Genomic DNA, 26,184 nt, shown 5'->3' on the forward strand with positions numbered 1-26,184 from the left:
CAAGTTTTGCTTATTTTAAATGGTATATTCTGAATTTAAATGATTTTATATTCGTGCCTATTTGTATTTCTCGTTCGCTGCTAATTTCTTATTGTTTTCTTTTAAGGTGCTCCTCAATGTTCTCAAATAATGATCTTTGCAATTCTTGCTAAGTAAATTATGTACATGTTGCGGCCTAAACCCCTGCAGAGGGTGTTAAGATTGCATTACCAGTTTCAACGAGTTTATCCTAGTCGCGATATCAACACAACTTGACTGTTAGTTCTGAAAATAGTTTGGAAAGTTTTAAGTACATGTATTTACAGAATTCATGTCTTAGTGCATCAGATCATTTCCCAATCCGTTACAGGAATTATTCAATTGAAAATATCCGTTTTATCACGACTAGTTCCCAACAATCAGAACAAAGTGTCTGCAAGGGCACGCCGCATTGATTCCACCCGGAGTACATATTCCCTCATTTGTTTGGTTTTCGATTGGATAGTTAAATGAAAGTATCTAGAAACATATCGCTGGCAATTGAAAAATGCAACTCAGGAGAAAGTGAGGTGGGATGCGAGCTTCTCAAGAGTCTATTTTCGAGTATTGGTGAAACGTGTTGGTATGAGTGTGTTGTGTTTCATAATGCTATATACGGACGGATTTCTAAACGGAAACTATATAGAGTGTACAAAGAAGCTTTCGTCACTGCATCTGAGAAATAGTTTCTTAAACGCATCTCAAGCTGCACTCAAAAAAACATTATGTGTAAAAGTGTTTATTTGATGTGTCGATGCTAAAATCTATACTAGCAACTAGTTATTTGTTACCTCAATAATATGCAATAATTAAACCCTCTGGTCTTTAGGTTTTGAGGGTCTCTCTATATACAATATAAATTCGCTTTGACCATATGGTTTCTATTTAGCCTGCTGTCAACTTTATATGTTATATCTCTGTATACCGCACCTCGATCTAACATTTGGCTAAGTTCCAAAAGATAACAGTTTTATCTACAAAAAATAACTTTGGGACCTTTTAAACGCCAATGTGTTCAACCGCACTCCTAATTTCTATATCCTGCCATCCAATGTACTTTGTATAATTGCAAAATGGCTTGGATGGCCTCGGCTTTCTAGTAAATAGTAATAATTGTCATAATAATATATTATGCAGATCGTTGTGTATATAATTTATATATGCGTGTACATATTTAAATATTTATGTAACTTTATGTACGTACACACACATACAAAGGTATACACACGCGTGGGTCTGCTTTTAAAAATGTTTACATTTTATTTATTTTCGATTTATTTTTTGTTGTTTAAATGCACTTTCTGAGCTTTCTTACAAGCGCCGCCAATTATTGTTGCTGTTTTTTGCTATATGTCTAGGGGTGTATATATATATATATATATGTTTATATATATGTATATCTTATCTATATACCTGCCTCTTCGTTCGTTCCTTGTCCCTACTTTTATCTTGGTTGATGATACTTTAATGGTCAATCCCAAAGCCTACCCAAGCGGAATCTATTCGGTAAGCAAGGTTCAAAAAAGGCTCCGCAAAAAATATCCTATCGAAAATTAAATTCAGGTGCAAAAGCTTGGGGAAATAGAACCAATAATCGAGATGCCCTAATACGCACTTGAAATCATCAAATCAATTTGATAAACTCCATTTCCTATTTAGATTTACCTATATTTGTTACCCTGTATCCAATGTGTCATTCTTGTGTTAATATTAAAACTGAAAATGCTATATATTAAAGGCAAAATGTTTTGGGCCTAGCCAACCCCTCTACCCTTCTACCCATCTACCATGTACCTACTACCCTTCCCCGGCTACCCGACTTAACCTACATACATATATACCCCCCCTTCTCCTCCCCGATACCTCCTTTGGGCCCTGTGTGTGGCTGTGTGTGTGGTGTCCTTCGTGGGTGTCCTTTGTGGGAGTTATGCAGGTGTCATTAGAAAACTAGTGTTGCAATTTCGGAAAGTCCATGGTTATGGTGGGGTTAAGTGCTTGTCTCTATAGTTATTTATCATTAGATTAGGCTTTAGTTAGTTTACTTTAAATACCTGCAGAAAAGTATACCTAAATATATTTTTGATTAGTAAGTTCTAAACTTGGACTCCAGTGTTAAAGGTTGTTCATCATGTTCATGTGTTTGTAAGCTTCATTTACTACTTTTTCTAAACTGGCTATTAACTAGTATATAAGTATATGGTAATAAGTAAATACGCTAGTAGCTTTTAGTATATTATGCATACAGTGGGGATCATTCTATAAGAATGTCTCCATACACTTCTTGTATATTGAAAATGCATTATGGGTAGGACAAAATCTAGGCGCGTATCTATATACACTATACATATATATGTACCTATAGATATGTCTTTATACATACATATATATATATATATATATTCATGTATACGTGATACGTCTATGCTCGTGTATACGGCTTACAGATTAAGTTTAAGGAACGTTCATCGATAAGAGACTTCAATTTCAGTTAGTAATGTCCTATCATACTTTGGTTATTCCTAGGCGCCTAGGCGCCTACCGAACGGAATTCTACAAGAACTAAACGGCCAATAAAGAGGAAATGCAGTGCCAACGGGGTGCGTCCTGGGTCCCTTTGATTTCGTAGCTCCCACAGCTTGAGCGTCGCCGAGTGACATACTAGTGATCTAAAAACTGCTAATTGATATGATGGGTGTGTTGGATTCTGGATGTTGCATGTAACATTTTTGGGTAACATTTGGGAGTGGGTGCGCATGATTGAGACATAGGCGAAACACAGAGTGCGAGTATGGCGATGGCCATGTTTAAGTTAAAACGAATCGTCGGCGCTTAACTGTATTTTGGCAAAATTTGCAAAGAATGCGCCAGTACCCTCTTAAGCGATTTGGGCGAAACCTGTCCGTTTTGATAATGTGGTAGTTCAACTATGGCGTTACATCTAGGAATATTATTTTTTAAGTTTCAATTTTTACACTTTATTATCAAGGTACAATTGTTTTTGTTCTATTCAATAATGTTGAACACGAATTCCTCTTACTTTTGTTTATATGTTATTTATATTTCTCTTTTTCAGTGTTTACTTCTTCAATCACATATTATTTCGAATTTGAAATAAGCGACTTTATATTGTGTTTCGTTATCGATTTAATTTTGATTTGGCTTTAGTGGTTGCTAGTTATCACCGCTCTTTGAAATCATAAGTTCAAACAAAATAACACGGAACCAAAAGTTAAAAGGTAATTTGATTTTGTTCACACTTTTTGTTAAACGTTCATGTCACAGCCCTTTCATGTTTTAGTATTTTTAGTTTATCAAAAGATATTTAAGGGTGAACATTAGTAACGCTATGTAAATTAAACGGGTAGGGAAATTGCCGAATTTCTGTCCAATTTTGGGAGTGGGAGTAGGGTCCGTCGTTGTATCTGGCAACTGAAATAATCACTTGTCCGATGCCACAGTCATAGAAAATAAAAACAAAATAAAACAAGTGGTTGCTTTTTATTTTATCATTTGGTTTTCGCTTTTATTAATTCGGCTTCTCATTGGATTGTTTAATTCATTGTGGGTTACGCATTAGAAATAATAGGTATGATAATTGGGGTTGTGGTATCCTTCCCATTGGTATATAATTTGCAAAATTTTGCCAAAATCAGTTTTGCTCTAAGTTAATTATATTTCTTGATTCCGTTTAATAGTAGAGTGTATATAATCTAGGTTTTTGTATAATAGCATATAATAATTTTGTATATATTCATTTAAATACTTGCGTTTGTATTTTCAATACAGAAATAAATCATAATTCGTTAATCATAATCATGGTACATAATAATAGTAAATTATTATTATCTTAATAGTTTGACTTGGTTTAAATTTTATTATTCATAAAACGTTTCTTCGTTATGAAATAATTAACTTCAATTTGACTAGATCGATTCATACAAGATCGTAAATACATATAGTGTGTTCGCGTGTATTTGCGTGAGTTTCCAAGATAAAATTTTAGTTTAGCGTTTTAATTTAAAGTTCTCAAAATACTTGGGCGCCATGCTGACCTACTGGATAGGCGCTAAAATCAGTTTCATAATTTTGCATATATGTATATGTACTTGTATATGTATATGTATGTTTGTATGTTTTGTATGTGTCGCTATAACTACAATTTTCATTCCGTTCTTATCTGTGTGGGACTTTCATCCGCCGCTAAGTATTACTTTCTTTATTTACAGAAGTACTCCCGCCAGGGACTAAAATTGTGTGTAAAAATCAATTGTGGGGAAAAATCAACTTGAGTTGGAGGACTACTCCATTACCCTTAATTTGGACTGGGCCCGGGTCCCAGAGTTCTGAAATCTAATACTGTTTCATTGATCCACTGTCAATACTTAAATCATAAAAGAAACCCTAACCAAAAAAAAACTGGACTAAACATTGGGTGTGGGTACTTCTTGTCGGTTAGATTAGAGTACCCAATAGAATATAATTCAATAGAATAGGTCTGCGCTCCAACGAAAGCATTGCACTGGTAACAAAATTTAACGTTTAATTTGATAACAATTTTCATTCACATTACATATTTGTATGCATTTAAATAAAGGTGAATAAATGTATTAAGGTATGTGTATGATTTAATAATAATTAGATTTTAATTTTTCTCCATAGGATGCACAGATTAGCTGCAACGTCTCATTTTCACTATACAAAATCTAAATAATTGTTTACTGTTCTTATTCAATTTTCCCTCTACTACCCATAACTTTTAATTTTTGGCATATTTAGCTGTAGATTCGACTCTCCTCGCTATATTCCTTCTTTGTACAGTTTTCGCTGCTAAATAGTTAAATATTCGACTTAACACGCGGAGCTATAGTGGTTTGATTTATAGAGATATATTTTTACACAATTCTTGCAAGTGTCCTATGTACGATCTCAACAAATGATAGGTGAGTGGCAATGATCTGGTTTTGATAAATGATTTTTGGAATTTAACATTAGTTTAGTTTGCAAATAATTGTGAATGCTGTGTCTTTGAGCTGGCTATGAAAATAAGTGGCCATCTAAAGATATCTATTGTGTATATATAGGTGTTCAATTGCATGTATATATACATTCATAGCAAAAGTTTCAGTGGCCAATTTGTTCGTGTCCTTTTTCTTATAGTATCTGTTATTCTGATGTAGCTTTTTGGTTTATTCGACTTGCTCTTGTAATATAACTATACATACACATGTTTGTATATATATATAATCATGTATATCTGAAAGTACCTGTAATTGTTTTGTTGCAAGCAGCTAAGTTTAAGTGTAAAGTTGTTCTTTAATTTTATTCAAAAATTGTTATTCTATAACGTTTTTGCGAACTTGTTTTGTTGATACAATTTTAAACCACTTAAAATAACGAACGTAGGTGTAATACAAACAAGTAAAGGACGTGTCTCCAACAGTGAATGTAGGCCAATAGAAAAGATCGCTGTTGATTACACGTGTATGCCCTTTATAGGTTTAATATTTTTTGTAGCTGGCGCCACTTTGATTTTCTTCAATAGCTCTAACCAATCCTCTTCCGCTTTCTTAAATTATCTCTGTTATATTCTGTTATAAAAATGATATTTTCTCGTGGTCACGTAAGACTGAACCCAGTGCAGCAAATATACATATCTATTCGCGCCTCCGCCCTTTATAAACGTAGCCTTCAAAGCGTTGCGTATAATAAAAGGCCTCTCAGCCCATATAGTTCTAACTTTTATGTCCGATTTGTTTTCTTTTACTTAAAATTAATTAAATTCGAATTTTTGTGTTAATTTTGTATTCGCACATTTATATATATACATATATACGTATGAGTGTATATACTCTCTTTATGCATCTATGAATCTGTTCAAATTTTCTTAAAACTACTTGCTAAAAATTTCAGACATACCCTGCCTCTCAACTAACTTATTTTTATTTTTATCTATTTTTAGGCCTTTCCCTTGACTGCTCTTCGTTAGTACCTCAAGTTACTACGAACCACTTTGGGTCCATCATCCGATTAACAAATTCAGTTTTAATAGTTATCCCTTAGCAGCTTTGTTGGTTTCTAATCCCATCACTTCATATCATTACTCATATAAAATGGTATCCGAACTTATCATCCTTAATTGGTTTTTTATTTATTATTTTTTTGTTTTATTCATTTGAAAACCCAGATAATTTTGGTCTCTAGCCAGTCAGTTTTTGTCTCAAGTTTGTGTCGCTGTAGGTGTGGCTGTGGGTGTGGGTGTGTATAGGTGTGCAATGTTGTTAACAAAACTATCAATATCAATTTTCTCCTTGCTTCTATAAATATATATGAATATATTTATGTATCTATGTATATTTATTTTTTAATTAAATGGATATTTTGGCAAAAAGTCGTTTCCCTTTCTTCTCAGCTTTACAATTTTGTTTCTCGTTTTTTTTGTTTTGTTTTTTGGATTTTATCTAATTTTTGTATTCGTTCCTGTTCTGAATTCAATTAAGTGTATAATTGGATAAATATATATAAATATATATAATTAAATATCCATATATATATTTACTTGAGGGCACATATAAATATATATGCAGATATTCATAGTAGAATATATGTTCTGCCATTTTGTATATATATATAAATCTATTCAATTTTCAGCTCTAATGTGTTTTCTTTATTCATTTACATATCGCTCCTTGTTTTGTTGTTTTGTTTTGTTTTTGTTTGGTTTTCATTTGCACTGAATGTGCCTAATTCCCTTAATATGCTTCCCTCCGGATGTCTGAAGGCCATCTGAAAAGGAGAAAGGACATTATAGTGGCTGAACCTCCACACCGCCGCCGCCTTCAAGGACGACCTCTCGACGGGGTCGAGCTCCAGAGCCCGAGATTTTCTCACCCCTTCAGTAGTTGCTCCTTAATATTTATGTGTCCTGTGGCGGCCTCTAGGTCTTTCGCTTCTGCTGCTGCCACATGAACAGTTTCTCGACTAGCTCCACTTTGGAGCAGTTGGTGTTGTTGGGTGGATCATTGGCTTGCGATTCTGGATCGCTCAGGTTGTTGCGGTTGTTCTGGTTATTCTGGTTGTTTATGTTGTTTATGTTGTTCATGTTGCTCATGTTGTTGAGGTTGTCGCCGCAGCCCTCATTGTTGTGACTGCTGATGTTGCTGCTGCTGTTGCTGTTGCCGTTGCCTGTGCTGCTGGTGTTTGTGTTGGAATTACTGCTGTAGCGATAGCAGTAGGTGCCATTACGCCAGCTGGCAAATGTGTAGGGAATCGCTTGGCTCGTTGTGCTGCAAGTGGTTATCGGTGGCATGAAGCCGCTTGGGTTGTTAAAGCGCGGCGTTGCTCCCGTTGCAGGCATTGATCGAGCTGCGTGAGCTGCGGGCGCTGTAGTTGAAGTTGCGGTGCCGGCTGATATTGAAGTTGCAACGGAAAAGGTTGGAGGGTTTGGCAAAGCTGTTGATTCTGAGTAGCCGGATGCTGATGTTGGTGCCCCAGTTGGATGTTGTAGTTGTTGTGAATTGCGTTTGAGGAACTCCGATTGTTAATAGGGTCGGCTGGCATCCTTTGGCCGCTTCAATTGAACTTTCAGTCTTTTCATGCCAATCTGGAAGCCATTCATGGCTTGAATGGCCGCTTGAGCGCTGGCGGGATTATCAAATGAAACAAAACCTGCAACAAAGAGGGCAATATTAATCTGACAGTCAAGAGGCAGCCGGCAAGTGGCATGTACCGAAACATTTGCTCTGGTTTGTAGCACGATCAATGAAGACCTTGGAGCTGATCACATTGCCAAAAGGCAGGAACATTTGCATTAACTCGGCGTCGCCAAACTCTTGGGGCAAATGGTAGATGAAGAGGTTGCAGCCCTCGGGTCCGGATATCGAACATCCTGGGAACATCAGAAAATCTTAAGGAAGACATTCCAAGAAAAGAAAAAAGTAGAGAACAAATTAAATTTAAGGATGAGGAAAATCATAATTTTAATCTTTATGAGTTATGTCTGCATCTTGTACTTGTATTGTTTGCACTGACTCAGTCAGAGTTGGGCTGATTTTGATTTGACTTTGATATAAGTGATCGATTTTTTCTCTGTGATCTGTGAGCTGTGTTCTGTGGCTGATATTGTTTCTGGACGAATCAACCAAAATAAAGGCGCAACATAAAGGAAACCAAACTATACTATAAAATATGTATATTTTCTAATATTTTTATATCCTCCGAAATACTTTTCCCTGAATACGGCTATTACTTCGGCTTAGGTGTCGAAAACAATTCGAAGGCCCCGATTTCCAAGTGATATGTGCTCTTTATGTGTGCAGTGTGGAGATAACTTAGTTGTGTATGTGTATGCACGCGCATGGGTTCTCGACTAGGGCTACGACTAATAGACTTATCATGCAAGATAAGTTCTAGAGGAACATAGAGATACACAGACTACATTGACAGACATCGAAACAGAACTAAAGGTACGTTATATTCAAGTTATATTACAGTTAGCATAAAACATAGGTAGTATACACACAAAACACAAACGAAACAGCACACTCTCGCATATGCAGCTACACATCCTCCCAGATTTGTATTTTGTATGTTGGGTGGACATTGGAGGCCCGTGCTGCGGCCTCAAAAGAACGGAATGGGAACAGGATGGGGTGAGGATGAGCAGGACCAACCGAAAAGCAACATAAAATTTTATGAGCAAATGTCTTCGAAATACGCCGACGGTCTTTATATGATTTTAAGCAGTTTATATGTAATTTTTACGATCGCATAAAACGCCGTTGAATGCAGCCATTAAAAACGATTTACGCCTTCCTCGCCAGCCCTATGCAAAAGGGTTCGTCGCCATCCGACCCCTCCATCCGTTCTTCTGGGCTGATTGCGAGCATCGCGCGAGAATAAAATGTTGAACAAATAAAAAATAGGACAAGGAATCGCAGAATGCCAAGTAATTAATTTTTATGAGCCTTTGTTTTAAATTAAATTTTTCGCCGGGCCGAACGTCAAATTCATTACTGCCCGATCGGCAGATCGTTAGTGTAATGTAAATTTCATTGTAAATTTTATAATTTTTGTGTTCGATTTAAGCACCCGAAACAAGCAAAATTTCTATTCTTAACATTAGTTTGGTATGTTTTATTTACAAAGTTAAATGAAAGAAACGGAAAAGAGTCCGACCAATATCATACAGTCCTGTGAGTGGGGAGGTCTGCGACGTCGCATGAGTGTGTGTCGGAAACGAGAGTACAGGAAGTGATTACCAAATAATAAAGAAAAGCTTACCTTCACGCTGAGTGGGTGCAACCGCCGCTAGGGGAGGTGGTAAAGCTTGTGGAAACTGTCCATAGACGGCGGGAAAGGCTGCATTATATATAAATAATTTTTGTTTTTGGTTTTTACACAGAATCCGAAACATTTATAAAGACAACACAACAGTAAGTATCTGCGCATATGAGTATAAATACGTAGCACTCGCACGTATGTATATGCATATGCGGCTGTTTATTAGAGTACATGGTATGTAGTTATCACAATTTAGTAATAAACAAACAATTATACAAAGTCTAAAAACAAACAGAATATTAACGCCAGTCAGTAGATGGGACTGGATGCGGTATTAGAACGACGGGTTGATTAGTGGCTCGTATTCAAAAAGTCACTGCACCGCAAATTGGACGATAATTTTTAAAATTTCACAGAGATTTTTGGGCCACAATTAGACTGTGCTACAGTGAAACCCACTTATGGATACCCAGTTGGCAATGTTGGCGTTTTTTCGAGGAGTCATCAAAACATATTTTTCTAAACTACTTTGCAACAAACAGTTCCCAAATAGGTGTCCAGAAGAAGGTTACAAAATGTTTGTTTCTGAACTACTGCTCTTTTATAGTTAAACTTAAAATGTAATACTTTGTAATTAAATCAAAAGCCATCGAATGGGAGCCAGCACATATTGTTAATGGGGAGTATTATTTCCGCATCCTTTTCACAATATTTGCTGCCTCCTTGGGAGAAAGAACGGAATGCGTTTTCATTGAGATTTTAAGTAATATAACACTTTACCAACAATAAATATTTATGGCATGACACAACAATTATTATAAATCGATAAAAAAACATTATGAATGACTGGGTTGGTTCTGTTGTGGGCGTTCTCTGGGAGCAATTTTGATGCTAATATTTAAAGTAATGGAGGTCGAGGCAGATCGAGGGTCTAATTGAATGAAGGACGAGTCTCAAATGATGTTGTAACATGACTTTGTGAAGGATGACTCAACAATGCTTCGAAATCAAACAAATTGAAATTGAATCTATCTGGCGTTTCTGCTCTGGCTTGACACCTTCGACGCTAAGCATATCAGTATTTCTAGGGCCGGGAATCAAACTTAATCTCCTCCAGCTAGTCCAAACTTACCAACTCCTGGAAACGGTGGCAAGCCAGGGAAGGCATGTTGCAGGGCAGCAGCATCGCCATTTGGTAAACCTTGTGGCGGTATAGTCAGATGGAGTGGGTCTAAAAGGGAGGAAATGCAGTTACCAAATGAATTAAAAAATATTTTTCATATCGAAACCGAAATGTGGTCTTTCTTCTTATAAAATATTTAGTCTTTTGTTTTCGATCCGTCTTTAAATCTAATATCTAATAACAAATAGTGTAATTTCAAATCGTCAGTAGATCCGTCAACTGGTTTTTCCTGGCAACATGCCTCTAATAGGCTAGTTTCTAAGGACAAGCTAGGCGGGCAGACAGACAGGACTGTTTGCAGGGAGTCAGTCTGTCGGAGGTATCGCCTTCACTTTATTATTTATATTCATATTGCAAATTTTCTAAAATCATAAACACTCACGTCCTGGGAATGCCGTTTGTGGAATGCCGTTCGTGAAAACGCCGTCCGCCGCGGCGGCCGCGGCAGCAGCAGCGGCAGCGCCACCGGGCTGACCGTTGGGCGTGTTGGCGCCCATGTTGAAGTTGGGCATGGTGGGCGAGGGCAGGGAGGGTGGCTGCCCGGTGCCGTTGAGGCCATGAGGTATTTGAGTTGCCAACGCCGCCATGGGGTTCATGTAGGCGGCTGCCGATCCGGGCGCTGTGGCAGCGGCGGCCATCAGAGCGGCCTGTTGTTGTTGCTGCAAGGGAGGAGGCTTAGGGGCATTCTTGATGAGAGAGGGGGAGTGGTCGACTTACCTGAGCGTAGGCCCCGTACGGACTGAACTGATTAAAGACAAACGGATTCAGCAGGTTCATGTGACCGGCCATTTGCTGCATGCGCCTTATTTGTCGCTCCTTCTCCGTGTCGGCGTATTTGACGACCAGGCTGGAGGATGCTCCCTGGAATGGAAAGAAGCGGAAACGTGAGAAACGCACAGGCATTGCATATTTACGGCTTTTCCGTTCTCCCCTACCCTACGCGACAGGAAATCTTATTACAGGGCATTACTTTGTGATGACAGCCTCGGGTGCCTGGCGTCGCGGGGAAGGACTCCTGTGCACCTGCCGGTAAGCAGGCAGGCTGGAGTCCTTTGTTCGACGAATGCTTATTATTATCTTATTCTAATTGTGTACCTGTGCAAAAAATATAGGAAAATAATTGGCATGCGAGGACTCGAATTTGCATTTCTATTCAAAGCGGCTTATAGGCTCCCCCTTTCCTGAGAGCCCGCTTCCTTCAGCTCCCTGCCGCGGTCCCTGGTATCTTTTGTCATCTGTCATTGATTTCGAAATAAATACTTTTGACAAGGTCCCGTAACTTGGCCAGGGCACTTCCATTTTCTTTGCTTTTGATGTCAATTAATTAGCATAATAATGGCAGGCTTCACATTTCGCACTCCCGCCACCGAAGAGGCATCAGGTTACGTATGACAACACGAATTCAATAGGAACTTCCATCCATTATTTGGAAACATTTTGTTTTCTTATTAATTAGGATTGCGTTTGTAATGGAAAACCTTTTGCTTGCCGCCCTTTTCGAGATGATGATGATGACGGATGGGCTGGGGATTGGGGTTGATTGGCGGAAAGAGGGAAGCGCTTCTGTGGAGCTTTATTATTTTGCAAATCATTAATCAAAGTAACAATGATATTGTGTTGCATAATTCTAGGCGCTCCTCGCCTTCTTTCCGCCATATTGCGAATACATATTGAGTGTAAGTCCCTAATGAGACTGCAACCTAGCAGGTGCTTCATAATTTTAATTAATGAAATACGAAACTCTGCTTGTGCAAGAGGCCATAATCAGAGGGTTTCTGCCAGAAAAGTATGTACTTCTATAACTTGACTACATAGAATACTACAGCCAAAGCACTACACAGTTTTGTAACAGGCTCCATTAGAGGGCTTCTAATTCGTTTCTTTGGGGTTATGGTTCACCAAAGTACCCTATCTTTCAGGAGTGCCTGTGAGCGCTGCTTGTTGCCCAATTTCGGCGATAAACTTCCATTAGCCACAACTAATCTGCGGTCGCAATTGTCCCTGCCCTTGCTCCTGCAACTGTGCAACAGGCAACCCGAAGCCAGCCAGGCTGCAAAGCTCATAAATTAATTCATTAACGTCAATTTAATTGTCTAATAATCCCCGGCTCATGTCAGTCCGATGCTCATGGCCTCTGATGTCCGATGCCTGCTTTGTGCTGCTTTCTGGCTGATGGCCAAAAGTTTGACTGAAAAAATATCCTGATATTTGTGTGGCTCGCCAGGGGAATTATGCTGCCAGGCAAATGCAGAGAGTTCGGCTCCATCTGGCAGTCATTCAGTCAATTTGAACGTTTATTATGTGCTCTATATGTGCAGTTGTTTGGTCTGTTCACTTCCGCTTCCGCTTGAAGGAGACGACAACGACTGCGCCGACGACACGAAATTCCCATTCAAGTGAATTGCTGCCGCCAAATGAAATGAAAAATTCAGGACGGCACACAGTCGCAAACACATCCTTCGGCTCGAAGCCGCCTCAGACCCAAAACCAGATCCAGCAGAGGAAGGACTAAGGCTGAAGGACGGAGGAGCGAGTTGGCAGCACGCCGAGCCAAGAGGAATGAATCGTCATGGTGAGCTCTGTGCCTCTGTACTTCTGTGGCAAGTGCAACAGGCGGAAGGCAGGCTGCCGTTTTTGGCTGCCAACTAACAAGCTAACTAACCGGAGAGGCTCTGGCCGGGTCCTTAGTCTTGCTGCCTGGTGCTTGGTCCTGGACGCGTGCCAGGCGGCACTTTTGGCAGCAATCGCATGTTGCATGCCACTTTTCAGGGCGGCGTAAACGTGACGCCATTAGATGGGCCTCGTCCTTTTTACTGAGCTCTCTCTCCGTTGCCTTCGCACTCCGGCCAAATATTTTTTATTGTTTTTTAATGCCAAGTTCTATCACTCTCTTCGATTTCGCAGCCCGAGTTTTTGTTGGCAACGTTTCAGACCACTTGCGGAAAATTACAATTGAAGGGCTCACAGTGCATTTAAAAAGTAATTTGTCTGCCGCCCCGAAAGCCGCACACGTACCCGTATTTATATATATTCCAATGCAAATACGAGCCCAGCCAAGACTCTCCCAGGACGAACCTATCCAAATCGGGGCTCGAGGGAATGGGGGTCGGGGGTCAGGGGTCGTGCCGCGGTAATCACAGCTACCCGTGTTCACTAATGGTTCTACAAGCCGCAAGGGCAGCCAGTAAGCCCGGGGTCCCGGACAGGGGCGATGAAATGCAGCCAGGACCAGCGCCAGGACTCGCTCACCCCGAACACCCTGGCATTATAAACTCGCACCGGGAAGTATGCAACGTTTTCCGATCCGAATGGGTGGAGGAGAGCGCGCTACGTGTCTGGGGACATGTTAACATGGCAGTCGTGCCAAAAATTATTATTCCCGCCTCGCCACGTTCGCTTTGGCACTGCCTTTAGCCTGGGCTTTGCATCCGTGTGGCTGCTGACGCCGCTTTTTGCTTGCTTGTTGCATGCTTTTAGGCACGAGGCACGGGGATAACCAGGAACGAGGAACGAGGAACGAGGGCGAGTGTCGATTTGCCAACGCCTAAAAGGACAACAAATTCCTTCTCGGCAACATAAAAAATGGCCAGCAAATGGCCGGCAAATGGTTTTAACAAATGAATTATTGTATATATATTTTTATGCAAAACTGATTTGCATTTTATAGTTTCAGTTTCTGGGCGAGGTCGCATTTTTTATGCCCGCCCTCCGGTGTTCGTTTTGGCCACAGCTTGTTTTAATTGCTAAATGAATTGGCCTGACCTGGTCAGCATTTGTTTAATGGAGAGCAATTTTTATCTATCAATTAAAGCAGTGGCGGCTAATGGCTTCGAACGCGCATAAATCTTGGGCTAATGGTAATGCACATACATTTTATTATACCCGCGCTGGACTCCTTGGAATGCCGCCCCTTGGAATGAATTTCGAATGGCAGTAAAAAGGCACTTGCAAGCCCTTAATAGTTTATTCTCCTGATCAGAGGCCAAGCTAACCCAGGAGAAAACAAAGCTCTACACTAGTATCCAGTGAAATAACAGCCTTTTTAAGCAAAATAAGATTAGATTTGGAAAGTTCTAATTTTTTTATTTAAAAAACTACTGGCACTGCTTATTAGATGGGTTTAAACTGAATAGAACTAACTAAGGATATCTTTTGGCGGATATTTAAGAATAAAAAACATAACATTAGGTTCTTTCTTATTGTGTTTAGAGTATTTTTATACCCTTGCAGAGGGTATTATAATTTTGGTCAAAAGTGTGCAACGCAGTGAAGGAGACATCTCCGACCCTATAAAGTATATATATTCTTGATCAGGATCACCTCCTGAGTCGATATGAGCATGTCCGTCTGTCCGTCGGTCCGTCTGTCTGTTTCTACGCAAACTAGTCTCTCAGTTTTAAAGCTATCGAGTTGAAACTTTGCACACATCCTTCTTTCCTTTGCAGGCAGTATATAAGTCGGAACGGCCGGGATCGGTCGACTATATCCTATAGCTGCCATATAACTGATTGATCGGAAATGCCATAACTTTGGTGTTTTTTAAGTTGGAGGGTTGAGACTTTCCACACATATTATATTTGACCAAAATATCTTGTGTACAAAATGTCATAAGGATCGGCCGACTATATCCTATAGCTGTCATAGAACGATCGAAATTGGCATAACTTTGTTGTTTTTTAAATTAGAAAGATGGGATTTGGTACAGATTCTATTTTGGGAAAAACAATCTGATTTGTCGAATTTCATAAGGATCGGCCAACTATATCCTATAGCTGTCATATAACTGATTGATCGGAAATGCTATAACTTCGTTGTTTTTCAAGTTAGAAGCATGGGAGTTCCAATGGATTTCTTTTTTGGCAAAATAATTCGATATGCCAAATTTCATAAGGATCGGCCGACTATATACGATCCGCTATATATCTAATAATATAAGATGCGTGGCGCCACCTAGCGGACGGCGACTCAACTGCAAGGGTATAGCAACTTCGGCTCCGCCGAAGTTAGCTTTTCTTTCTTGTTAATATAATTTTCGGCCAACTTGTCGAGAGATTTAGCAACAACGACACCAGACAAGGCTGAGCTGTGAGGCCACCATGAAAACGCCTAATGACGTTTACACGGCCAACATAATTATAGTAATAATGCGGCGGAGACTCGCACCTAACCGCCAGGCCAGGTGGCCAGGTGGCTGGCAGAGGGGCGGAGCTGCCACGATGATGATGACATTAGCGAGGTGTCAGGCGACCATTTAACGAGCGACAACGTTGCATACACGTATGCGCAGAATGGCATGCCACATCGCGCGGAGTGGGTCCGCCTTTGTGTGGTACATGCAACACCAGCACCGGTGGCAGCAACAAGGCCCACTCGTCACGAAACGGAGAAGCGGCAACGACACCAGCAGCAGCTCCTCCTTGTGCGTGCGTCGGCCAACAATTTGTATGCTTTTAAATTAGCCCAAGTGTGAAAGTGTCATGTTTCCAAATATGAAATTACCAGCTGCAAAGGAGGGTGAGTGGTGGGGCTGGGAGGGCCTCTGCGGCCTCTGCAACTCCTGCAATAATAAGGCGTGAATTATTCGGCCTCAGCAATTAAGGTTCGCCCTCCTGGCTGTTCTCGGGATATGTCGGGCAGACAAAGCACTTCAATGCAACAAACTCGCAAGTGAAAAGTGACGAAAACGTAGCTTCACTCTCGCATTTGCAGTGCGAGTTCGTCACTCACTTCCCGTGCCAATGACAGTTGCCAGTGAGTTTTTCAATTAATTTTCATTTAAAGGCAAACCTTAGCGTAACCCAGAAACTCGACGACTCAGTCGACAGCGAAGCAGTAGAACTAGCAGCAAAACTAATTACAAATTCGTTTTCAGATTTCCATTCCTCTGTCAGCAGCAGACTGGAGCTGAATGGAGTCATGTCAAAACGGTGGTTCAAAGGCTTCCCAATCCCCAGCCCCTGGCTCCACAGACCCCCGTCGCCTGGCAGCCGCAAGCCGAGTAAGTAATCTTTTCCGGCAAATAAATCACACCATTGCCAGAGGAGTCGCCCCGACTGCTGCAGTCGAAATTAGTATAAATGCCACTAAGCTACCTAAAAGTATGCTCAGCATTAACGGAGCCCGCAAAAAATTCGGAAATTTACGTAGTACTGTGCGAAAAGTTACTTTGTCCCACCCAAACCAGACCGAAAAGTTGCGACGCGCTGTTAACCGCAACCCTGCCCTTCGGTGGGCGGATGGGCGGAAAGCAATGCATACATTAAACAACTTTTGGCTCATTGCATTCTGGTCGTCCTCCGCCTTTGCGCCCCTCCTCCCCTTCCTCCGCTCACTTTGCTGGCCCAACAAAGGGCCGCCGGCGAAGCGTAAAATGCGGGCAAGCAAAAAGCACGAGCCAGGCTAAAAGCACAGGACGCAGGAGGCAGGAGGAAGGAGGCAGGAGCCGGTATCTGGCAGTGGCGATGACGGCGTTGACAATGCAACTTGGCTGAGCCCAAAATGAAAAACTTATTTAATTTACTTTGCTTTTTGCCACAGCGCCAGCCATTTAATTCAATTACCCGCCGAGAGTACTTTCCCCCAGAAGAGCCTAATAAGGCAATAAACGGGATTCAAATTTGTCAAAGAGCCCGCGAGATCACCGGGGGAGAACCCTTTGAACGCGGCGCAGTCCCAAATGGGTTTTCCAAAGGGTCTACGGATCGATCCCCGCTCGCGGCGCGGGCGGAGGCACATAGCAGAGACCCTGCTAAATGGGCAATCAACAGGCTGGAAATTGGCCCCAGGCAACTTTGGCGAAGATATGCCGGGAATGTGACAGAAAAGTTCAGGGTAATTTCGCCCTAAGAACTCCAAATAGGTAGAGAATAGTTAAAGGCGGCTTCCTTCCTCCCATTGGACTCGTGCCTGCAGAATTTCTCCGACATACTTACAAGGGCCGGAGAAAAGACTCTGAGCTCTGAGCCCCGACAAAGTTCAACTATCCGACTATCTGTGAGCCAGGACGCTGCCTGGACGGAGTCTCGTATTCGTGAATGCCTCTGTGTCAACATTGTTGTTATTGTGGGCACAAGTGTCTCCAGAACAGGCTCAAGGAGCTGTCCAAAGGAGAGCAGGAAGCGAGGGGCGGGGCGCTCAAAGGACACTCAAACAAATGGGCTACTCCCAAGCAGAGAAGGCGGACATATGACTCCGAAGGAGTTGGCAGGATATTACATGCAAGCATGATTGAGTTTTGAGAGAACATGACCGAAAAAGAGGAAGCGCACAATTTCATAAATTTAATGCGAAATGCTATATAAGACCTCTGGCTCCAGGACCCATGGCTCGGCATCCCGGATCCGGGATCCAGGATCCAGGATCCAGGATCTGGGCCGTCTGATTTCAGCTTTTTAGCATAGCATTGCAACAAATTGAATCCAGCACTAAGGACTGGTCCTCTAATGCAGTTAAAATCACAGCCCTCTCACACACAGACTCCTAGCGCAAAAACTAAACCACTGGCTGGATGGCAAGGATAAAGCAGCACTTCCTTCCCCGCCACACCCTCTAGCCGCCAATTGGTCCGGCAGAGTCTGTCTGCAGCGTTTTTTGTGCTTGATTGAACAGAATGTTGGGGAAGCTAAATTTAATTTACGAGTCCGAGCCAAAGGGGTTTGGGAATTGGGAATAAAGCGGAGAGATAGTCGGAACATGAATATTTCATCTGCTATGGGGCAGCATAAAAAGTGCATCAGGCCGGCAGACGCCTAAAAAGCGCCTTCTCCTGGCTTTGATTGCCCCACCCGCGTTCCCGCCTCTGCTGAGTCGTAAACCATTTAGACCCGAAATTGTTAATAAAATTATCAAATATTGTATTTATGGCCAGTGTAATGGTCAAGAGGAAGCGGCAGGAGGGCCTGTTTTTATGTCGGTAGTTTAATTTGCTGCTTTGGTTTTACGAGCTGTTGAGGCGATAGTTGCTCCGTGACAGGGATTGATGATAAGCCGTCCAGCCACTCCGAGAGTAACTCCGGTTCCGTTTTACGGCTGGAGTGACCGGCACTTCAGGACTTTAGTGTGGAGCCCTTTAAGAATGGGCTTTCAACTGTTAGAGTGCCAATCTGAGCCCTAATAGCTAAAACATAATATTATATTCTGAATTTCAATATGAGTCTAAATCACAATTAACCGCACAGCACGCGAATCGAATTAGCTCCGGAGTGGACATTTGGGGCACATCCCAGCCCCTGCAAGCTCCCTTGGCAATTTGCAGCCGCAGAACGCACAAAACATTTCAGGATTTCAGGGAGGACATGTCAGGAACAGTTTTGCGAACAGCACTGGTTGCCATTGCCACGAAAATGGAACGAAAAATACTTTTCCAACTAAAAACAGAGCTAAAATCCAAATGAAAATATTATTAAATTCAATTGGGCAAATATTACAGAAACATGGACCAGGGCCCGAAGCGGGCCCGGACACGCACACTGCCCATTTCCCAGCGTCCAGCGTCCAGGGCCCAGTGACGATGGCCCAAGGAGAGAGGGGCAACAGAGGGTGCAGACATATGTGGATGCAATGTGGCGTCCAGTTGGCAACGGCCGCCGCAACAAACGACCAAAAATTGCATTGCCATTTTTACGCGCAATTTGTTTTGCGGAAATATTGCGAAAGTTTTCGAAAGGAGGACAGACAGCCACGTTGGCGACATTTGGCCAAATTGCTCACTAATATACGTACACACGGAGCCATGTGGATGTGCGGCATGCAGCATTTGGTGGCTGTGTCGTGGGGCGAGTCAAATGGCTAACGTTAACACAGCTTCATGTTTTTATTTGGTTGCGTTATGCGTTGATTTCTGATTGTTTCACATTTTATTTAATTCCCGCATTCACCGAAAACACACATGGGAGCTGCCCTTCAGCAGACAGAGATGTCGGCGAAATGAAATGAAATCTCCGAGAGCGCCATCCGTTTCCGCTCAAACAATGAAGCCATCAATGTCTGGCAGACGCAACCTCAACCGCCTCAACTTAATCATTCCCGGGCAATCCCAGCGACCCACCCAAATGCAGTAAGCACAAATCGCTGGCATGCCTCAGCAGGCAAATTTTCCTGTCCCGGCAATTGAAAGGCAGCCGCAAGTTGGCTGGGCCAGGAATGCACTGCCATTGCCATTCCGGGAGTCGGGAACGGAGTGCCGCCCGAAATCATGCCAAATCTTTTCTAACTATTTGCAATTCAAGCGTAAGTCTCTCCAGCTCCGACTCCCACACATCCTGCGGAGGAAACCCGTCTCATATGCAAACGTTTCTTGAGAGTCGGGAGCCACTCCCACTGGAAACAAATCTTGCAATGAATATATTTGGCAGAGGGAGGACACGGACCCGAGGAAACCCAAAAAATGTTGCACACTTCTAGGCGTTGGCGGCGTGAAACGTTTCTCTTTGGCATAAAAAAAATGGGGAGCTGAGAAGGGCAGAACGGCAAGTAGGTAGGACGGCAGGACGACAGAACGGCTTCCCGGTTGATAAACGAGACTATTCCGGGTTACCTTGCCTGGGCGGCTTAGGGAGCTCCGGCTGCCACATATCAGTAGTTTTCTTTGCCACTCCGTCTGGCGGTTTATATTTTGACAATTTTTCCAGCAGTAGGTAAAGTTTTTGTCGCTGCTTCAAATTGGGAAAGGAAATTATAGATGGCAGTCGGTAGTGGGTAGTCGGTAGTAGGTTGTCGGTTGTCGGTTTTCGGTTGACGGTTGTTTTCTAGGCGATTTATGCACTCGCAGGCAGGTCCTTTGTTGTCTGGGACAGGATGTAGCTAAGCCTAGGAAGCTATTTATCTGCAAGTGCGAGCTTAAAGCCCTCATCCAGTGGCAGAATCCACTTAAAGACGCCGTCTTCTTCTGGCGGAGACCGTGCGGTGGCTCCCCAGTAGCTCTGCCAGTCCGTAACTTTATTTAAACATAAACAGATATGCAGTTGCATCTGCATTCCTGCTCCCCTTCCCTGGGCCGCAACTTCGAATAAACATGCCGCTTCTACTTGACTTGCTTATCATAACAAAAGTTGTCTAATCTAGAGAGCCTGGAGGGGAGCGGAGAGAGCTGGGTTTCTGAAAGGAGCGGAGGAGTCCTGGAGTAGGAAAAGTCAAAATAATATGCCAAAGCATTTTTCAGTGATTCTGGCTACGCGTTTTTGCACTTCAAAGTACTTGAAATCAATTTTCCTGACTTATTTTCATAAACCCGGCGCAGTCCCTTTTCCCAAACCTTTTCCCCCACCCTCCGCTTCCTGCCGCCTTCCTTTTGCCGTCGTCCTCGTCATTGGAGAAAAAATTTGCCAGAAAAGTTCAATTTTTGAAAAATATTTGCAAATTTCATTCACTGCGTTCGTCCATTCAAATTTCCTGCATTTATGTTGTTGTCCCTTTTGGGGACTGGAAGTGGATTTTTGGATGGGGCGAAATATGAGCGGGCAAGGATGGCGAAAAATGGAAATAAAGGACAACACGGCGTCGGACGGGGGCCAGCTGAACTGAACTGAACTGCCTTTGCCTTCGCCTTCGTCTTCGCCTTCGCTTGCCTTCCCTGGCACCGCCCCCCATTTTCGGCACATTTGCCTGAGCGCAAGGACCTTTTGTTATATTGAGAAGGCAGCAAGAAATTGCGCTAAGATGCTTATCCTTTTTTTTTGCTACTCCCTTTCGAAGGGCAAAAAATGGTAAAAATGCTCCATTATTATTTTTATTACTTATTTGCTTTTAATACTCCACGGTGACGCTGGCTTGACGAGACCAAGGAGGAAGGACGATGGCTATGGCTATGGCGATGGCGAGGACGAACGTCATCCAATCTCAAAGCGGATGTCGTCTACTTTGCATTTTGAGCCGTTTCTACTTATATGCTTCCTGCTCCTAGTCCGGAGCCCGCTCTTGGGCCTTGGGTTCTGGCCAGAGTCCTGCCCCGCCCAGACATATTTTAAACGATATTCATCCTGTCCCCGCCCTAAATACGGATGGGTTTCCTTGGTCCCTGGGTCCCTGGGTCCCTGAGTCCCTTGGTGGCCTGCCGTCTCCGGCGGTTGCACTTATTGAAAAATTCGCATCTCACATCAGGAATTGAGGAAATTCCTTCTTCTTGGTCATCTCTTGGCTATCGTCTTCGATTTGGCGTCCTTCAGCCGTTTAGCCCCATGGTCCCCGACTCCCCCACCCCCACCCCACTGACTCCCATTTCCGACCCTCCATTCGCCATTTTCGTCCCTTGTTTTAAGTGCAGTCAGTAGTTGGCTTTGTCGTCTGTGTTTATGCAAAAAATTTGTCTGCAGAGTGCCCCGTCCGCGTTCCCCTTCGCACTCGGCCCTCGGCTCAACTGGTCTGGCCTGGTTCGGTCAGGGCTTTTGTTATTTCTTGTGCTTAAGTAGTTTTTGCTGTTTTCATACTTTTAGCTTGTAATCACTGTCAATGTCGACCACGACGACAGTCAAGACGGAGCTGCCGCTTTTCCCCATCGTTTTGTTTCTGACATGCTGCTTAAATGCTTCCCAGGATTTGGCCACTTCCCGGGGCCGTCCTCCTTACAATGTTATTAATAATAAGCTATACAAATTTTTCAGTGTCTCCGAAGGCTTTGGCTGCTTGTCCGGCCCGGACAGGTCGCCGCCAGACAACGGCACTTGAACTTACGGAAAACTTGACCGATTGGTTATTATTGTGTTATGCTAATTTTTCAACATACCTGAAAAGAGAGAAGGATAAGAATACATTTAGATTTACTTTATGCAATTTCGAATGAAACGAGATATGATTAGTTGGAGTTGGGGAATGATTAGTTAGAGATACATTTCATATTATGAAATAAAAGTGGTTCCAATTTCATAGCAAGATGAATCTGTGTTTTGTTTTGATGATTATAGCAGGAGACACTCTGAGTATGAAATAAACAATAAATGGAAATTAAATGGATACGCCATAGAGGAAATAGACCTAAGTATCAAGCCATTCAATAACCACACAAACATAGTCAAATGTGTAAAATTCAAAATTAAAGTGCTTTTAATGTCTGCCATCTTCTTTAAGTCTAGAATGTAAGCACTCTTTAACTGCTTTCTGTCGCCTAATATTAAGTAGTATAAAGTTCAATTGGCATTTCAATATTATCTTTGACCTTAGCCTTCCATCGAGAAATCCAACCCTGACGGAGCCCCATTCTAGGGGCGGCTGCTCGGGCGGATCGGGCTCGGGCACGAAGAAAAGGGATGTTATTATGAGTATAGCTGGCATTTCAACGATTTTCAGTTTTCTTATTAAATATTCCAGAAATGTTTCGGAATCCAATGATTGTGCAATGGCATGTACGCGTCTCGCCCCTCCCCATCCACAGTGTGCTGGAAAAGCATTTTCGCTTCTCGGGGCCATTCGGGGCAGCGACGACTCCAATGTTGTTTGTCATTTTAAGTCAGAGCCTTGGGTAGCTAGTGAGGTGGAACTATGGCCAAAAGGCACCCGGCGCAAATGGCATTGTATAACTCTGCATCGCCTCCGCTCCCCCAGGCCACTCCCCCGCCGCCCCATCTCCTTCATCTCCTTCTCCGGCTCCATCTGCGAGTGTGCCAACAACAAAGTGAAAATGAAATGACTCGGAACGAATGGCAAAGCAAGCGTTTACATGATTGGAGGAGGGGCGCCTGGGGTAGTTGCGGGAGGGGCTGGGCAGGTCCTGGGGAAGGGTCTGGTGTGTGAGGTGGCGGCTGGCGGGTGCACGGGTAGGAGGGCGGGTGGTCACACGCACACAGAGGCGTCCTCACGTAGCTCATGTACCTTTTGGCAAGTAATGAACCATATCCTAATTGTAGCTACAACTTTAAGATGAAGTTTTTGAATTTTAAAACAAGATCAAGCATAAAGCCACAAGGAGCTCTTATAGTTGGATGTTGGTTCGTATTTCAGGTCACTTCATTTGCATAAATCTTGACTGATATACTATGCATTGGTTTTAATAAGTATTTAACCCCAAAGTCTATCTTGTAATAATTTTTATTAACGTTTTAAATCATATTATACCTATAAGAGAACAAACTGATGAAACTCTAACCTATTTAGTAATAGGCAGCCTCTAATTGGACAACAAAATTAATGGAAGATTGTTGGAGGCCTGCAGTCACAATAGAATCACTTATTCCTATGAGCACGTGTGGTTTGGCATTGAGTGCATTGTAAATATCCAGAGGTTTTTAGTTTATTAATTTTTGTCACAGAGTCCTTCTTTTTGCCAGGCTTCTGGGCTGCGCCTGGCAGTCGCTGATAATAAATTTCATGCTGCGGTTGATGAAATGAAATCACATGTGAGAAGAGAAAGCCCATAATCGTAGTGAAGTGCTATGAGCAACTATTGATACCCAGTACTTGCAGCATGTATGTATTTAATCCCACAAATAATGTACGATTTAGATAGAAAAGTATTGCTAGTTCATACCAGAAATGGTTACAAAATAGATACTATAAGAACTTTTATGTTTAGGATTTTGAAACATAACTTTCGGTAAACAAATTTCAATTGTTTGCCAGGCTCTGACATTGACTATTTTCCGGAATTCCCTCCTTCGATGGGCGCCAAATGTTTGCACTGCCTGTGCGGAGCTATTTACTTGATTAAAAATTAATAAATGCACACAAAGCACATCGTACCACTAGAAACGTGTTTGAACAAGCCGAAAAGAATTCCCTCCGAATTTTTGCACACGGATGCAATTTAATATTTTAAATATGTCAATTAAACGGCCGCGTCCGCCACCGAGAGGCAGGGGCAGGGTCGGGTAGAGGGTGCCTAGGTGGCATGGTCGGACAATCGCTGACAGACAGTGGCTGCTTATAATAAATTATAAACTCGCTGCCACATGAATTAAATAAAACGCAGTCGAACATTTATTTAATAGCTGATAAATATTCCAGCGCGGATGACATGGGAGAGGGGGAGCCTAGATAGACATGGCTTCGGAAATGAAAGTGGAAAGGACCACGGTTGCTGGCTGGCTTTTAGGCGAAAGCCAACTGCGAGCTATAAAAATATTGAACTTTACGACTATGCACTTGGCCATAATTCCATCTAGACGAGTACAATCTTTAAATCAACCAAATGCATTCCCGACCCGGAGCCTCGACTCCGGGCCAAGTCAAGTGCTTAAAGCAGCTCAAGAGGAAAGAAGCGAAGTCGTCGGCGAGGGCGAGGACCAGGACGAGGTCGAGGACATGAAAGGAGACTCGAGCCATAAAAAGCGGGAAGCGAGCCCCGCCCGCGTCTCCAGCAAGACACACAAAAAGGCACTCGTCAAGTCCATGACGATGGCGATGACGATGTCGACGTCCAACTCAACTACAAGTCGCTCTCGAAGCAGGGCCGCAGTTTAAACGACTTAAGCGCCAAAGAAATCATCATTAAAGTCTTGCCGTGGCCCACGCCCACGCCCCCTCTCCTCCTGATGCCGCCCCTATTCCTGGGGGCGGTGCAACTCCACGAGGCGTGGCCCTGCAATCGACAATGCTGGTTAAGTCAAGTGTAGGTCGTTGGTCGGGTCGGGTCCTGTTCTTCCTGCTGGGTTTTGTTCGGTCGGGTTGGGCCGTGTCCTGGGATAGGGATAGGGACAGGGATGTTCTGGGCGTTGTTCCGGGCCGCAGTTCGTCTTCTGGTGCTTTTGGCGAACACTTAAGTAAATAGAGTTCAAAATGAAATGCAACCAGCCGCGAGTGAAGTGCAGGGGCCGTCGGCGCTGCCTGTCATCGATCTGGTCCATGTGAGCTGGGGCATACCACCCCACCTCCAACGAGCCGACCCTCCTCCGTGCTCGGTCATCTGTGCAGTAGGATTCCGGGTTCAGAGTGGGCCGGCTTTAATGCCTTGTCTGCATTTGTTTTCAACTGTCCGTGCGTGCGCCATTTTAATTAACATGCAAATCCAGTTGAAAATGCCAATTTATGCTTGACATAATATACCGAGAAAAAAGGAATCAACAAACAGCAATCAGGAACAAAACGCAGCCACACACGCACAGTGGAAGCCACAAAAATATGTACAACTGGGGGAAAAAATTGGACAAACCCGTCACTTGCCACTGGTTTTTTGGGCCATAAATAGTCCGAGCCTAGTCAGATGGACGGAAATAGCGGCCAATTCTTTCTGGGAGCGACCTACGAGTATTACGAATATGTGATTATATAATAATTACATTTTTTTCAATTGAGGGATATCCGAAATCAGTGCGTGGACTGCAATACGCATGGTCAGATAATTGTTATTATTATTGAGTATTTTTTATATAATTAATTTTTTGTCGCTTGTTTTTTGATTTTACATTAAACATTGAACGGACAGGTCCATTGTCCCTCGTCTTCGGCCATTGTCAGAAAGTAAATATTAAAAATGATGCTCCTCGCAGTGGAATAAAAATTAAAACAATTTTAATGATTGCTTTTTGTCACAAATATACAAATGCGCACACACGTCGCCTGGCTCAGTTCATTGCCATTGCATAAATAAGTTTTAATTTGGTTTTTTAATCACAAGGCAATGCATAACAATCGTTTTAATGGGACGACCTGACAAGGACGACGAGGACCGGCGAGAAGTCCAAGCGATTCTTCAAAGTCGGGCCAAGTCAGAGATAAGTTGCGGACGTGGCCGAGAAGGCTGCAGTGTTGGGAGTACAAAGGCAGTCAATTTGGTAAAA

At 42.7% G+C, this 26,184-nt stretch overlaps 1 protein-coding gene across 1 annotated transcript in view; it reads right to left on the minus strand.

The window, feature by feature from the left end:
• Positions 1-1,449: 1,449 nt before the first annotated feature.
• The window catches only part of LOC6493831 (CUGBP Elav-like family member 3), a 135,301-nt gene continuing 110,566 nt past the window's right edge, over positions 1,450-26,184 (minus strand). The window contains 7 exon segments of the mRNA XM_044714476.1: positions 1,450-6,801; positions 6,907-7,683; positions 7,745-7,921; positions 9,298-9,375; positions 10,430-10,528; positions 10,863-11,139; positions 11,198-11,341. Of these exon segments, the coding sequence (XP_044570411.1) occupies positions 6,953-7,683; positions 7,745-7,921; positions 9,298-9,375; positions 10,430-10,528; positions 10,863-11,139; positions 11,198-11,341 (1,506 nt within the window). The 3' untranslated portion in view covers positions 1,450-6,801; positions 6,907-6,952.

This window comes from Drosophila ananassae, chromosome 2R (assembly GCF_017639315.1).
Source record: "Drosophila ananassae strain 14024-0371.13 chromosome 2R, ASM1763931v2, whole genome shotgun sequence".
Lineage (NCBI taxonomy): Eukaryota > Metazoa > Arthropoda > Insecta > Diptera > Drosophilidae > Drosophila > Drosophila ananassae.